This window comes from Oncorhynchus clarkii, chromosome 16, assembly GCF_045791955.1.
Source record: "Oncorhynchus clarkii lewisi isolate Uvic-CL-2024 chromosome 16, UVic_Ocla_1.0, whole genome shotgun sequence".
Classification (NCBI taxonomy): Eukaryota; Metazoa; Chordata; class Actinopteri; order Salmoniformes; family Salmonidae; genus Oncorhynchus; species Oncorhynchus clarkii.
In genome coordinates, this window is record NC_092162.1 from 49,034,638 (window position 1) to 49,049,637 (window position 15,000).

The window sequence follows — 15,000 nt, forward strand, 5'->3', positions numbered from 1 at the left end:
CAGACAGATTATTTCACTTATAATTAACTGTATCACAATTCCAGTGGGTTAGAAGTTTACATACACTAAGTTGACTGCCTTTAAACAGCTTGGAAAATTCCAGAAAATGATGTCATGGATTTAGAAGCTTCTAATAGGCTAATTGACATCATTTGAGTCAATTGGAGGTGTACCTGTGGATGTATTTCAAGGCCTACCTTCAAACTCAGTGCCTCTTTGCTTGACCTCATGAGAAAATCAAAAGAAATCAGCCAAGATCTCAGAAAATAAATTCTAGACCTCCAAAAGTCTGTTTCATCCTTGGGAGCAATTTCCAAAAACATGAAGGTACCACGCTCATCTGTACAAACAATAGTACCAAGTATAAACACCATGGGACCACGCAGCCATCATACCGCACAGGAAGGAGACGCGTTCTGTCTCCTAGAGATTAACGTACTTTGGTGCAAAAAGTACAAATCAATCCCAGAACAACAGCAAAGGACCTTGTGAAGATGCTGGAGGAAACAGGTACAAAAGTATCTATATCCACAGTAAAACGAGTCCTATATCAACATAACCTGAAAGGCCGCTCAGCAAGGAAGAAGCCACTGCTCCAAAACTGCCATAAAAAAAGCCAGACTACGGTTTGCATCTGCACATGGGGACAAAGATCATACTTTTTGGAGAAATGTCCTCTGGTCTGATGAAACAAAAATAGAACTGTTTGGCCATAATGACCATTGTTATGTTTGGAGGAAAAAGGGTGAGGCTTGCAAGCTGCAGAACACCATCCCAACCGTGAAGGACGGGGGTGGCAGCATCATGTTGTGGGGGTGCTTTGCTGCAGGAGGGACTGGAGCACTTCACAAAATAGATGGCATCATGAGGACGGAAGATTATGTGGATATATTGAAGCAACATCTCAAGACATCAGTCAGGAAGTTAAAGCTTGGTCGCAAATGGGTCTTCCAAATGGACAATGACCTCAAGCATACTTCCAAAGTTGTGGCAAAATGGCTTCAGGACAACAAAGTCAAGGTATTGGAGTGGCCATCACAAAGTCCTGACCTCAATCCTATAGAGAATTTGTGGGCAGAACTAAAAAAGCGTGTGTGAGCAAGGAGGCCTACAAACCTGACTCAGTTACACCAGCTCTGTCAGGAGGAATAGGCCGAAATTCACCCAACTTATTGTGGGAAGCTTGTGGAAGGCTACCTGAAACATACTGTATGACCCAGGTTAAACAATTTAAAGGCAATGCTACCAAATACTAATTGAGTGTATGTAAACTTCTGACCCACTGGGAATATGATGAAAGATATAAAAGCTGAAATAAATCATTCTCTCTACTATTATTCAGGAATTGTGAAAAACTGAGTTTAAATGTATTTGGCTAAGGTGTATGTAAACTTCCGACTTCAACTGTATATACCGGTATTGATGCACCGACCGGTTTGGGTTTTACTTTCAATGTTTGGTTTGCTAAATGTCATATCCGGTGCACGTAATGCCTGTTTTATAGTTTGGTCCGTTTGCTACTTGAGTCATCTTTCTCCTCTTCCTGCTGCATGCTGCTAACCACAGCAAGCCCCGCCCCCTGTCACTCAAGGAGAGAGCAGTTGCTCGACCACGGAGTCACAAGCACTGTCTTGTCATCCACTGCAGTCTGGTCAGGTGGATACTGACATGGTGTTCCATAATTACACCACTGTCTTGTCATCCACTGCAGTCTGGTCAGGTGGATACTGACATGGTGTTCCATAATTACACCACTGTCTTGTCATCCACTGCAGTCTGGTCAGGTGGATACTGACAAGGTGTTCCATAATTACACCACTGTCTTGTCATCCACTGCAGTCTGGTCAGGTGGATACTGACATGGTGTTCCATAATTACACGACTGTCTTGTCATCCACTGCAGTCTGGTCAGGTGGATACTGACATGGTGTTCCATAATTACACCACTGTCTTGTCATCCACTGCAGTCTGGTCAGGTGGATACTGACAAGGTGTTCCATAATTACACCACTGTCTTGTCATCCACTGCAGTCTGGTCAGGTGGATACTGACAAGGTGTTCCATAATTACACCACTGTCTTGTCATCCACTGCAGTCTGGTCAGGTGGATACTGACATGGTGTTCCATAATTACACCACTGTCTTGTCATCCACTGCAGTCTGGTCAGGTGGATACTGACATGGTGTTCCATAATTACACCACTGTCTTGTCATCCACTGCAGTCTGGTCAGGTGGATACTGACATGGTGTTCCATAATTACACCACTGTCTTGTCATCCACTGCAGTCTGGTCAGGTGGATACTGACATGGTGTTCCATAATTACACCACTGTCTTGTCATCCACTGCAGTCTGGTCAGGTGGATACTGACAAGGTGTTCCATAATTACACCACTGTCTTGTCATCCACTGCAGTCTGGTCAGGTGGATACTGACATGGTGTTCCATAAATAGACCACTGACTTGTAATCCACTGCAGTCTGGTCAGGTGGATACTGACATGGTGTTCCATAATTACACCACTGTCTTGTCATCCACTGCAGTCTGGTCAGGTGGATACTGACATGGTGTTCCATAATTACACGACTGTCTTGTCATCCACTGCAGTCTGGTCAGGTGGATACTGACATGGTGTTCCATAATTACACCACTGTCTTGTCATCCACTGCAGTCTGGTCAGGTGGATACTGACATGGTGTTCCATAATTACACCACTGTCTTGTCATCCACTGCAGTCTGGTCAGGTGGATACTGACATGGTGTTCCATAATTACACCACTGTCTACCACTGCAGTCTGGTCAGGTGGATACTGACATGGTGTTCCATAATTACACCACTGTCTACACCACTGTCTTGTCATCCACTGCAGTCTGGTCAGGTGGATACTGACAAGGTGTTCCATAATTACACCATTAGTTTATATATCTTACTGTCTGCTAGTTTGTCTTCTCTTAGCAAGTTGTTGCTAAATAAATGGTGTTACCGCTAATACTTTACTAATGACATGTCACTGGCTTTCAGTAAATCACTCAACACTATACACGTCAGCTACTACAGCGACTGAAATGACTGCAACACTCAACACTATCCACGTCAGCTAGTACAGCGACTGAAATGACTGCAACACTCAACACTATCCACGTCAGCTAGTACAGCGACTGAAATGACTGCAACACTCAACACTATACACGTCAGCTAGTACAGCGACTAAAATGACTGCAACACTCAACACTATCCACGTCAGCTAGTACAGCGACTGAAATGACTGCAACACTCAACAAAGAGCTGCAGTTAGTTTCAGAGTGGGTGGCAAGAAATAAGTTAGACCTAAATATTTCTAAAACTAAAAGCATTGTATGTGGGACAAATCATTCACTACACCCTAAACCTCAACTACATCTCCTAATGAATAATGTGTAAATTGAGCAAGTTGAGGTGATCAAACTGCTAGGAGTAACCCTGGATTGTACACTGTCATGGTCAACACATATTGATGCAGTAGTAGCTAAGATGGGGAGAAGTCTGTCCATAATAAAGCTCTGTTCTGCCTTCTTAACATCACTATCAACAATGCAGTTGTTTTGTCACACCTTGACTACTGTTCAGTGGTGTGTTCAGGTGCCACAAAGAGCGTCTTAGGAAATTTGCAGTTGGCTCAGAACAGGGCAGCACAGCTGGACCTTAAAAGTACACAGAGAGCTAACATGAATTATTTACATGACAGACTATGGGAGGCGCACATAGAGCCATGACTACATGGAACTACATTCCACATCAGGTAACTGATGCAGCAGTTGAATCAGATTGATAAAAACAGGTAAAAATAGACTTTATGGCACAGCAGGGACTGTGAAGAGACACACACTAAAGTATAGCCACATGCATAGGCACACATTGTGATATTGTTGAATGGTGGTATTAAACATGTTGTATTGTAGATATGTAGTGGTGTAATAATGTTAATGTTATATGATGTCCTGTTTTATCTTTCATTGATGTAAGTGCTTTAATATGTTTGGAGCCCAGGAAGAGTATCTGCTGCCTTGGCAGGAACTAATGGGGATCCATAATAAACCCCAGGAAGAGTAGCTGCTGCCTTGGCAGGAACTAATGGGGATCCATAATAAACCCCAGGAAGAGTAGCTGCTGCCTTGGCAGGAACTAATGGGGATCCGTAATAAACCCCAGGAAGAGTAGCTGCTGCCTTGGCAGGAACTAATGGGGATCTGTAATAAGTCCCAGGAAGAGTAGCTGCTGCCTTGGCAGGAACTAATGGGGATCCGTAATAAGTCCTAGGAAGAGTAGCTGCTGCCTTGGCAGGAACTAATGGGGATCCGTAATAAGTCCCAGGAAGAGTAGCTGCTGCCTTGGCAGGAACTAATGGGGATCCGTAATAAGTCCCAGGAAGAGTAGCTGCTGCCTTGGCAGGAACTAATGGGGATCCGTAATAAGTCCCAGGAAGAGTAGCTGCTGCCTTGGCAGGAACTAATGGGGACCCATAATAAATACTAATATAAATACTAATTACAAACGTAGCTAGCTAATACAACTGGTAGCAGTGATGGTGTAAGCTTAGATAAACATGTTGTTTGTGCAATGGTATCTTCTAAATCAGAAAGGAATAGGCGAAGAATGAATATGTTAGCTAGCTGCTCGTCGAACATCTCATTCCAAAATCATGGTCATTAATATGGAGTTGGTCCTTTGCTGCTAAAACAGCCTCTAATCTTCTGGGAAGCCTTTTCACTAAATGTTGGAACATTGCTGCGGGGACTTGCTTCCATTCAGCCACAAGAGCATTAGTGAGGTCAGGCACTGATGTTGAGTGATTAGTTCTTGTTCACAGTTGGTGTTCCAATTCATCCCAAAGGTGTTCAATGGGGTTGAGGTCAGGGCTCTGTGCAGGCCAGTCAAGCTCTTCCACACCGGTCTCAACAAACCATTTCTGTATGGACCTCGCTTTGTGCACGGGGGGCATTGTCATTTTGAAACAGGAGAGACCTTCCCCAAACTGTTGCCAGTTGGAAGCACAGAATTGTCTAGAATGTCATTGTACACTGTTACGTTAAAATTTCCCTTCACTGGAACTAAGGGGCCTAACACGAACCATGAGAACCAGCCCCAGACTATTATTGCTCCTTCACCAAACTTTACAGTTGGCAATATGCATACGGGCAGGTAGCATTCTCCTGGCATCTTCCAAACCCAGATTCATCCTGTCGGACTGCCAGATGGTGAAGTGTGATTCATCACTCCAGAGAACACGTTTCCACTGCTACAATTGCGGCGAGCTTTACACCACTCCAGCCGACGCTTGGCATTGCACATGGTAATCATAGTCTTATGTGCAGCTGCTCGGCCATGGAAACCCATTTCATAAAGCTCCTGACGAACAGTTCTTGTGCTGACGTTGCTTCCAGAGGCAGTTTGTAACTCGCCAGTGAGCGTTGCAACCGAGGACAGACGATTTTTACACGCTATGCGCTTCAGCACTCGGCGGTCCTGTTCTGTGAGCTTGTGTGGCCTACCACTTCTCGGCTGAGCCGTTGATGCTCCAAGACATTTCCACTTCACAATAACAGCACTTACAGTTGACTGGGGCAGCTCTAGCGGGGCAGAAATGTGACAATCCCACTTGCTGGAAAGGTGGCATCCTATGACGGTGTCACGTTGAAAGTTACTGAGCTCTTCAGTAAGGCCATTCTACTGACAATGTTTGTCTATGGAGATTGCATGGCTGTGTGCTCAATCTTGTACACCTGTCAGCAACGGGTGTGGCTGAAACAGCCGAAGCCACAAATTTGAAGGGGTCTTCACGTACGTTTGTATATATACTGTACAAGAGGAAAGAAAATATGCAATGTAACATCTATTTAGAGTCACCTGGAAACACTGACCAACACTTTGGTTCCTACCTTTTCAATAATTCCTCCCTGGTTTATGTATTTGTTGTCATATCAAACCCCAATGTATTCAAGATGCTGTCCACTATATTCCAATTATAGAATTAGAATCATGTGGAAATTAAAATAATAGTAAAGGAAATGCAGATTCATTTTTTTGTTTGACATTAGATTGAACAGTATAAAACAATCAGAATGGAGAAAGACCCATTGAAATCACTTAAAATGTATGTGTTGCCACCCTGAGGTCATGAGCTACTCATAAAGCCTATTTAGAACTTGTATTATTCAAACATGTAAAATACAATAAAATATGGTCATGCTGTCAAAAATATGAAAAATATTGTGAAAGATTTATTGGCCTTATCGCCCAGTTCTGAAAGCTGTATCTGACTGTACCTCTTTCTAGGGGACAAGTGTACTGTGAAGCTGTATCTGACTGTACCTCTTTCTAGGGGACAAGCGTACTGTGAAGCTGTATCTGACTGTACCTCTCTCTAGGGGACAAGCGTACTGTGAAGCTGTATCTGACTGTACCTCTTTCTAGGGGACAAGCGTACTGTGAAGCTGTATCTGACTGTACCTCTTTCTAGGGGACAAGCGTACTGTGAAGCTGTATCTGAAGTCTAAGGAGACAGGGAAGAAGTTTGCCAGTGTGGACTTTGTCTTCTACAACTGCAGTGTGCACCAATCGTAAGTTCCGCTTTACGTAATTCTGTGTGTGTGTGTGTGTGTGAGAGAGAAAGAGAGATAGAGAAAGATACCCTCTCCTCTCTGCTCTCCAGTGCTTGTTACTGCTGATGAGATCAGACTCTTAATGTCATTTCCTTAATAACTTGGAGCTCCTCTGATGTCATTGATAAAGTTTTACTACACTGAGTTATGTTCCTTTCCATCTGAGATCTCTTTTCCTCCCTTCCTCCACACCACTCTCTCCACATTTTGGCTTGAGGCTGTCAGCCCCTGTATCTATCCCACCATCCCTAACTCTGCCTTTCACTGAACACATACAGTACCAGTCAAAAGTTTGGAAACACCTACTCATTCCTGGGTTTTTCTTTATTTTGGGCTATTTTCTACATTGTATAATAATACTGAAGACATCAAAACTATTAAATAACACATATGGAATCATGTAGTGACCAAAAAAGTGTTTAAACAAATCAAAATAGTTTTTATATTTGAGATTCTTCAAATTAGCCACCCTTTGCCTTGATGACAGCTTTGCACACTCTTGGTATTCTCTCAACCAGCTTCATGAGGTAGTCACCTGGAATGCATTTCAGTTAACAGGTGTGCTTTGTTAAAAGTTAATTTGTGGAATTTCTTTCCTTCTTAATGCATTTGAGCCAGTCAGTTGTGTTATGACAAGGTAGGGGTGGTATACAGAAGATCGCCCTATTTGGTAAAAGACCGAGTCCATATTATGGCAAGAACAGCTCAAATAAGCAAAGAGAAACGACAGTCCATCATTACTTTAAGACATGAAGGTCAGTCAATACGGAAAATTTCAAGAACTTTGAAGGTTTCTTCAAGTGCATTCACAAAAACCATTAAGCACTATGATGAAACTGTCTCTCATGAGGACCGCCACAGGAAAGGAATACCCAGAGTTACCTCTGCTGCAGAGGATAAGTTCATTAGAGTTAAGTGCACCTCAGATTGCATCCCAAATAATTGCTTCAGAGTTCAAATAACTGACACATCTCAACATCAACTGTTCAGATGAGACTGCCTGAATCAGGCCTTCATGGTCGAATTCCTGCAAAGAAACCAGTACTAAAGAACACCAATAATAAGAAGAGACTTGCTTGGGCCGTCCTTTGGTCTGATGAGTCCAACTGTGAGATTTTTGGTTCCAACTGCTTTGTCTTTGTGAGATGCAGAGTAGGTTAACGGATGATCTCCGCATGTGTGGTTCCCACAGTGAAGCATGGAAGAGGAGGTATGATGGTGTCAGGGTGCTTTGCTGGTGACACTGTCAGTGATTTATTTAGAATTCAAGGTACACTTAACCAGCATGGCTACCACAGAATTTTGCAGAGATACGCCATCCCATCTGGTTTGCGCTTAGTGGGACTATCATTTGTTTTTCAACAGGACAATGACCAAACACACCTCCATTCTGTGTAAGGGCTATATGACCAAGAAGCAGAGTGATGGAGTGCTGCATCAGATGACCTGGCCTCCACAATCACCCGACCTCAACCCAATTGAGATGGTTTGGGATGAGTTGGACCGCAGAGTGAAGGAAAAGCAGCAAACAAATGCTCAGCATATGTGGGAACTCCTTCAAGACTGCTGGAAAAGCATTCCAGGTGAAGCTGGTTGATAGAATCCCAAGAGTGTGCAAAGCTGTCATCAAGGCAAAAAGTGGCTACTTTAAAGAATCTAAAATCTAAAATATATTTTTATTTATTTAACACTGTTTTGGTAACTACATGATTCCATGTGTGTTATTTCATAGTTGTGATGTCTTCACTATTATTCTACAATGTAGAAAATAGTACAAAATAAAGAAAAACCCTTGAATGAGTAGGTGTGTCCAAACTTTTGACTGGTTCTGTATGTATGGTCCAAAGACCGCCATCTTCCCTCTCACCCATTTCCCACCCCATTACTATATATTTAATATCTCCCTCATCCTCTTCCTTCCCCATTCTCTAGCTTTCTGTCTCATCCTCTTTCCCCCATGTCTCTTCTCCCTCTCCTCCCCTCAAACTCTCCTCTACCCCCATTCTCTCCCTCTCCTCCCCTCTAACTCTCCTCTTCCCCCTCATTCTCTCCCTCTCCTCCCCTCGAACACTCCTCTACCCCTCATTCTCTCCCTCTCCTCCCCTCAAACTCTCCTCTACCCCCCATTCTCTCCCTCTCCTCCCCTCGAACTCTCCTCTTCCCCCTCATTCTCTCCCTCTCCTCCCCTCTAACTCTCCTCTACCCCCTCATTCTCTCGCTCTCCTCCCCTCTAACTCCTCTACCCCCTCATTCTCTCCCTCTCCTCCCCTCTAACTCCTCTTCCCCCTCATTCTCTCCCTCTCCTCCCCTCTAACTTTCCTCTACCCCTCATTCTCTCCCTCTCCTCCCCTCTAACTCTCCTCTTCCCCCTCATTCTCTCCCTCTCCTCCCCACTAACTCGCTTCTTCCCCCTCATTCTCCCCCTCTCCTCCCCTCTCCCTCTCCCTCTCCTCCCCTCTAACTCTCCTCTACCCCTCATTCTCTCCCTCTCCTCTCCTCCCCTCTAACTCTCCTCTTCCCCTCATTCTCTCCCTCTCCTCCCCTCTAACTCTCCTCTACCCCCCCATTCTCTCCCTCTCCTCCCCTCTACTCTCCTCTACCCCTCATTCTCTCCCTCTCTTCCCCTCTAACTCTCCTCTACCCCCTCATTCTCTCCCTCCTCCCCACTAACTCTCCTCTTCCTCCTCATTCTCTCCCTCTCCTCCCCTCTAACTCTCCTCTTCCCCCTCATTCTCTCCCTCTTCTCTCCTCTACCCCCCATTCTCTCCCTCTCCTCCCCACTAACTCTCCTCTTCCTCCTCATTCTCTCCCTCTCCTCCCCTCTAACTCTCCTCTACCCCCTCATTCTCTCCCTCTTCTCGCCTCTACTCCCCCATTCTCTCCCTCTCCTTCCCTCTAACTCTCCTCTTCCCCCCACATTCTCTCCCTCTCCTCCCTTCTTCCTCTCCCCTTCCTTTCCTGCTCTCCCTTTCTCTCTTATTTCCTGTTGGTCCTCTCTCCTTCTGGTCCAGATGTTCCTCTCTGCTCTTATTTATCAAACTGTTTTTTTTCCCTGGCCTCTGCTCTGTGAGCTGCATACATTAGCACAGCAATATTATACTAATTAGCTGGCCTGGCGCCCCATTACAGCTGGACATAATGGAGAGTGTATGTAAAGTGTTCACCTGGACCTCTTATCAAGGCCCGATTCAACGTCTTTGAACCTAGAGGATATGTGATTATATATGGGCCTCTGTAATGTGTGGGTGTGCGCTGTCTACCATGTGTTTGTGAGGGAGTGTGTGTGTGTGTGTGTGTGTGTGTGTGTGTGTGTGTGTGTGTGTGTGTGTGTGTGTGTGTGTGTGTGTGTGTGTGTGTGTGTGTGTGTGTGTGTGTGTGTGTGTGTGTGTGTGTGTGTGTGCGTGCCCTCGTGCGTGTGTGCATGAGGACTGGTTAAGCTCTCTCACCATGCCTCTCTCATTGAATAAGCAGGCATAGTGAGGTCTTTGATGTGCTGTATGCAACACAGCCCATCAGGACATTACAGTACACTACAGTCTAGTTTTAACAACCCAGCCTTGTCAGCCACATAGAACCCACGTGATCCCCTGAACTACTCCCCTCCTGACCTCTGAACCCCGACCCCAGCGTGTGTAGACTGCCAGTGGGCCGGGTGTGCCAACGGGGCTGCTGTGCAATAAAAAGCTTTCCTCAGAGGTGACGGGCATGGTGGGCGGAGAGGGCACTCTACTTGGCAAGGCAAATTTTTCCGCCAGCTATTTACATACACAGTAACAATATTAGAGTTTTGCATTTAAAAGACTGCCGGAATAGTTTAATTTAGCGTGTGAGGGACTGAATGTATTTTTAATGAGAGGAGCGAGGAGGAAAAGAGGGGGAGGGGAGAAAACAAGTGAAGGAGAGATGGATTGTGCCCTTTGTGTTGGGGATAATGCATCCACAGAGCTAAAAGGTTAGCGCCTCAGCCAAACCACAGCGCCTATTAGAATATAAAAAGAATGAGGAAATGCATGCACGATTCACAGCCTTGAAAAGGCCCCACTCATGGAAGGCAGAGAGCCCTGAGACAGGCTCTCGTAGGCGGGCTGGGTGTTCACTTCATCTCCCTGCTGTTCGTGTTCAGGAAGCTTCTCTGAAAATCTACTTCACCAAGCTACCACTTACTTCACACTGGAAGAAATTAAGCTACACTACCGCTATCCTTTAGAAGAATACATTTAGTTGAATTAACCAAAGTTAAAAAGTAGTTTGCTACATTCAAACTGCTTAATGAAAAATGATCAGATGTACATCTGAAATGTCAAATACAAATTGCAAGAACAGATCACTTTGAGGTCATTTGTTAACAGAATGTGTCATTTAGCCTATTAAACACAATAATGACGTTTCAAGTGAGAGTTAGGCAGGTCTGATGCTGAAAAGACAGGAAATGATTGCCCACTTCTGTCACGCCCTGACCTTAGTTATCTTTGTTTTCTTTCTTATTTTGGTTAGGTCAGGGTGTGACGAGGGTGGTTGGTTTAGTGTTTGTCTTGTCAATGTGAAGTTGCCGGTCAGCACCCCGTGTCTTAAAGCGTCACGCTCATTTAGTTGTTTTGTTAGTTTGTTTACTGTTCTTCGTGTAAATAAAGAAGAGTGTATTCTAATCACACTGTGCCTTGGTCTCGTCGTTATGACGAACGTGACAACTTCACCCATATTAGTAGTATTATTATTTGAAAGCAGTGTGTAGTTCCAGTAGTTAGCTACACCACTACATGGCAAGAAAGTAAAACTCTACCTAGATTTTATTTTAGTTCAACTACCACCAAGCTACTGCAAAATGTAGTTAAATGACTAGTTGAACTACATGTAGTCCACTACTCCCCAACACGGCTGCCTGCTACTGGCCTGGTGCTTCTTGAACCACCTGTTGTAACAGGACAAGAACATTGGGCTTCAACATTCTGGTAACATTCTACCAATGTAAAGAATGGTTTGGATGGGAAGAAGGTATCCACTCTCACTTCAATCATCCCAATTGTCTTTTCAATCTAACACTCACTTTGTTCTGAACATAGAGTATCTATCACAGAACAACACCCTGTAGGTGTTAGGTTGAAAACAACTAGAGATACACAGTGATACACCTGATAGATGTTCTGAGTTGTTATGTTGGAGGTAGAGGGGAGAAGCTGAGTTTACTGTTGCCCAGGTTTGGGTGTGATATTTGCAGGCAGCAGAGGGTAAATGATGGGGCTCTGGTCCTGGCACGGTGCCACTCCACTTGGCAGTACTGAGTCTAATAGACGATATGTCTGAATCCCTTGCTTACACCTCTCCTCTACCGTTTCTCTCATTTACCTCTGCCTTTCCTCCTGAAGCAGGCAGAACAAAGGAAACATTCACCAAGCTCCTGAATAGGCACTATAGCAACAATAAAGCATGTTTGGAATTTCAGCAGAAACAAGCAAAGCTTTAATTAAACCCATTTATTTTTCATTTGACTAGGCAAGTCAGTTAGGACCAAATTCTCATTTACAGTGACGGTCTACACAGACCAAACCCGGACGTCTCTACGCTAATTGTGCGCCGCCCTATGGGACTCCCAATCACGGCTGGTTGTGATACAACCTGGATTTGAACTAGGGTGTCTGTAGTGACGCCTCTAGCACTGAGATGCAGTACCTTGGACAGCTGCGCCACTTGGGAGCCCGATAGGGTGGGGCACAATTGGCCCAGTGTCGTCCGGGTTTGGCCGGTGTAGGCCTTCATTGTAAATAAGAATTTGTTCTTAACTGACAAATATCATAAATAAATAAATTCAATCGGATCATTATATGAATGTATCTGTTTACTGATAGTGATATGAAGTCAACTTTAACAGTGGGAAATGGTAGATCTACTGTAGGTCTACTGTATGCATACTTAAATAAATCTATTCTGTATTTGATTAAGTAATAATGTATGCTTTTGGGTGGTCTGCTTAGCAGACAGGAAACATTGACTAGTTTGCAGTAGCAGCCCCAGAGCACGACAGAGGCTTTGATTTCCTGCTGTAGGACATACACATCTCCCAGTGTGGCGCTAAGAATCAGCAGGGTTCAAAGGGCATTGCCCCCTTCTCTGTCTGCATCTGGCTGGGATCGATAGACCCAGATGTCTGGAGACTAGAAGGTAATACCCCTCAGAAGCAAACAAATAGCAGGCTGTTAGCGTAGCACAAATCCACCCTCTCTCTCTCTCTCTCTCTCTCTGTCTCTCTCTGTCTCGTACTCTCTCGCTCTCTCTCTCTGTCTCTCTCTGTCTCGTACTCTCTCTCTCTCTTTCTCTCGCTCTCTGTCTCTCTCTCTGTCTTTCTCTCTCTCACTTCCTCCCCATAGTAACACACATACAGGAATCGATTATAGACTTTATCCCGTAGAGCTAGGATGGTAGTGGGTCCTGCTCATTATAGTAGTGTGGAGCTGTGCTACACATGCCTCATTCTGTCACTGGAATACGGGAGTAAGAGGCACGTTAAAGGGCTTTGTAGAACTCATAAAGATTTTTGAGAAATCAATATGTTTATGTGGGGCGAAGCGGAGTGGATTCAAACTAATGCATGTATTTTATTTTATCCTCTATTTTACTCTCCTGTAGCTATAACATCCTTGTTGAGGCTGCTGGTAATCTATGTTCATTTATGCTTTCTGAACTAAGGGAAAAAACAGGCTTATCTGGGCCTTGCAGCTTATTTGAATATAAGCCTTTGAACATGTTGAATAGGAAGGAGGAGTATATCGATCTAGACATTTTCCTCTCTGTGGTTATTTTACTCTCTGTTGGAGACATGGCAACTGGAAGATGAAAACTTTGCTGTGTTCTGCTCTGTTCGGTTCTGTTTGGTTCTGCTCTGTTCGGTTCTGCTCTGTTCTGTTCTGCTCTGTTCTGCTCACACCAATCTGTGGCTCACACAGCGTTTGACCGAGCAGCCCTACCCTACTATACTGTTAGCTCCAAGGGTCAATAATAAAAGTTCAGAACACGGAGACACACATTCTTCCTGAAGTAAGATAATTACTCTACTGAAGAAACGTTTGAGGGAGATGTCCTCAGGTGTTGAATCACCTTATACAGGCTGTTGGTTTACCCTAGTGTTTGTGATGGAGGATGGAACAGCCAGCTTCAGAGGCAGGGTTGGTTCTGAACATCTATTCTAAAGGCTGATTGATCCATTAACTGAGGCAAGTGTTTCATTAGGCATATACCCGTGTCCTGGAAGGCTGTGTTGTATTCTAATGTTGCTTCTAAATGATTGTTAAATGACTTAATTGGTCAAATCACTAGCAGAATTGATTTTGATGAGTTTGTGTACCCGTGTTAAGAGCCAACCCTGAAGTGTTTTTTTTGTAGTGAACAATCGCGGCATCAACTTTTGATTCGAAAGAGACTGATCGTTCTCACAATTTTTTGTTAGAGTGAAATTAATATAATTCAAATCATGGTGTTTTTTAAGTACAGCCAATCAATCACTCGTATTGCAGTAGCTCTTAGTTTTAACCAAACCATTGCCTTGTGTGTGTGTGACCAGTGGAAACCAGAGTTCAGAGTGAGAGTTCAGAGTGAGAGTTCAGAGTGAGAGTTCAGAGTGAGAGTTCAGGATTAAGAGTTCTGGATTAAGAGTTCTGAATTAAGAGATTCATTCATTTGGTGGTTTATTTGTCCTATTTCACTAGTGTGTATTATTCACTAGTGCCATTATCAACAGCAACCCTGGAGAAAGGAGTCTTAAAGCCTTGCTCAAGGGCACATAGACAGCTTTTCCACCTTGTCGGCTCGAACTAGCAAACATTCGGGCCACTGGCCCAACGCTCTAACCGCTAGGCTATCCACCACCCTGGTTAATGACCCAGCTGTGAGGCCTCCCTCCTTTCTCCTCTCATTCCTCACAGAACTATTTTCCACCTGCCTTTGGGTCTATCTTTCTGTCCCCATCTTCTTCGCTCTCGATCTCTCAGTAGGTGTTGATAGGATGAATAGTTGACAGTCACTCATCTTAATCAGCCTCGTATCTCTACCATCGTTCATTTCCATCCCCCTCTCATTCAGCCTGCCTCTTCAACGTGGAGATAGATGTTGACAGGGGTCAGGAAATCAGGATGTGAGACTGAGTGGAGGTTGTCAGACAAAGACAGCCTTCTAAACAGTCAACACATGTGTTTTTGTTCTGTTTACTTGTTTTAGTGACTCTCTCTCTGTGTCTCTCTGTTTGCAGGTGTCTGTCATGTGTCAATGGCTCGTTCCCCTGCCATTGGTGTAAATACCGCCACATGTGCACTCAGAACGCCAACGACTGCTCCTTCCAGGAGGGCCGGGTGAACGTGTCAGAGGTGAGAGATC

General features: G+C 44.4%; 1 protein-coding gene across 2 annotated transcripts in view; it reads left to right on the top strand.

The window, feature by feature from the left end:
• The window catches only part of LOC139368642 (plexin-A1-like), a 304,007-nt gene that overhangs the window by 188,605 nt on the left and 100,402 nt on the right, over nt 1–15,000 (top strand). For both annotated transcript variants that reach the window (XM_071107765.1, XM_071107766.1), the window contains exons 8-9: nt 6,498–6,597; nt 14,876–14,990. In XM_071107765.1, coding sequence (XP_070963866.1) covers nt 6,498–6,597; nt 14,876–14,990 — 215 coding nt within the window. The remainder of the gene's footprint in view (nt 1–6,497; nt 6,598–14,875; nt 14,991–15,000) is intronic.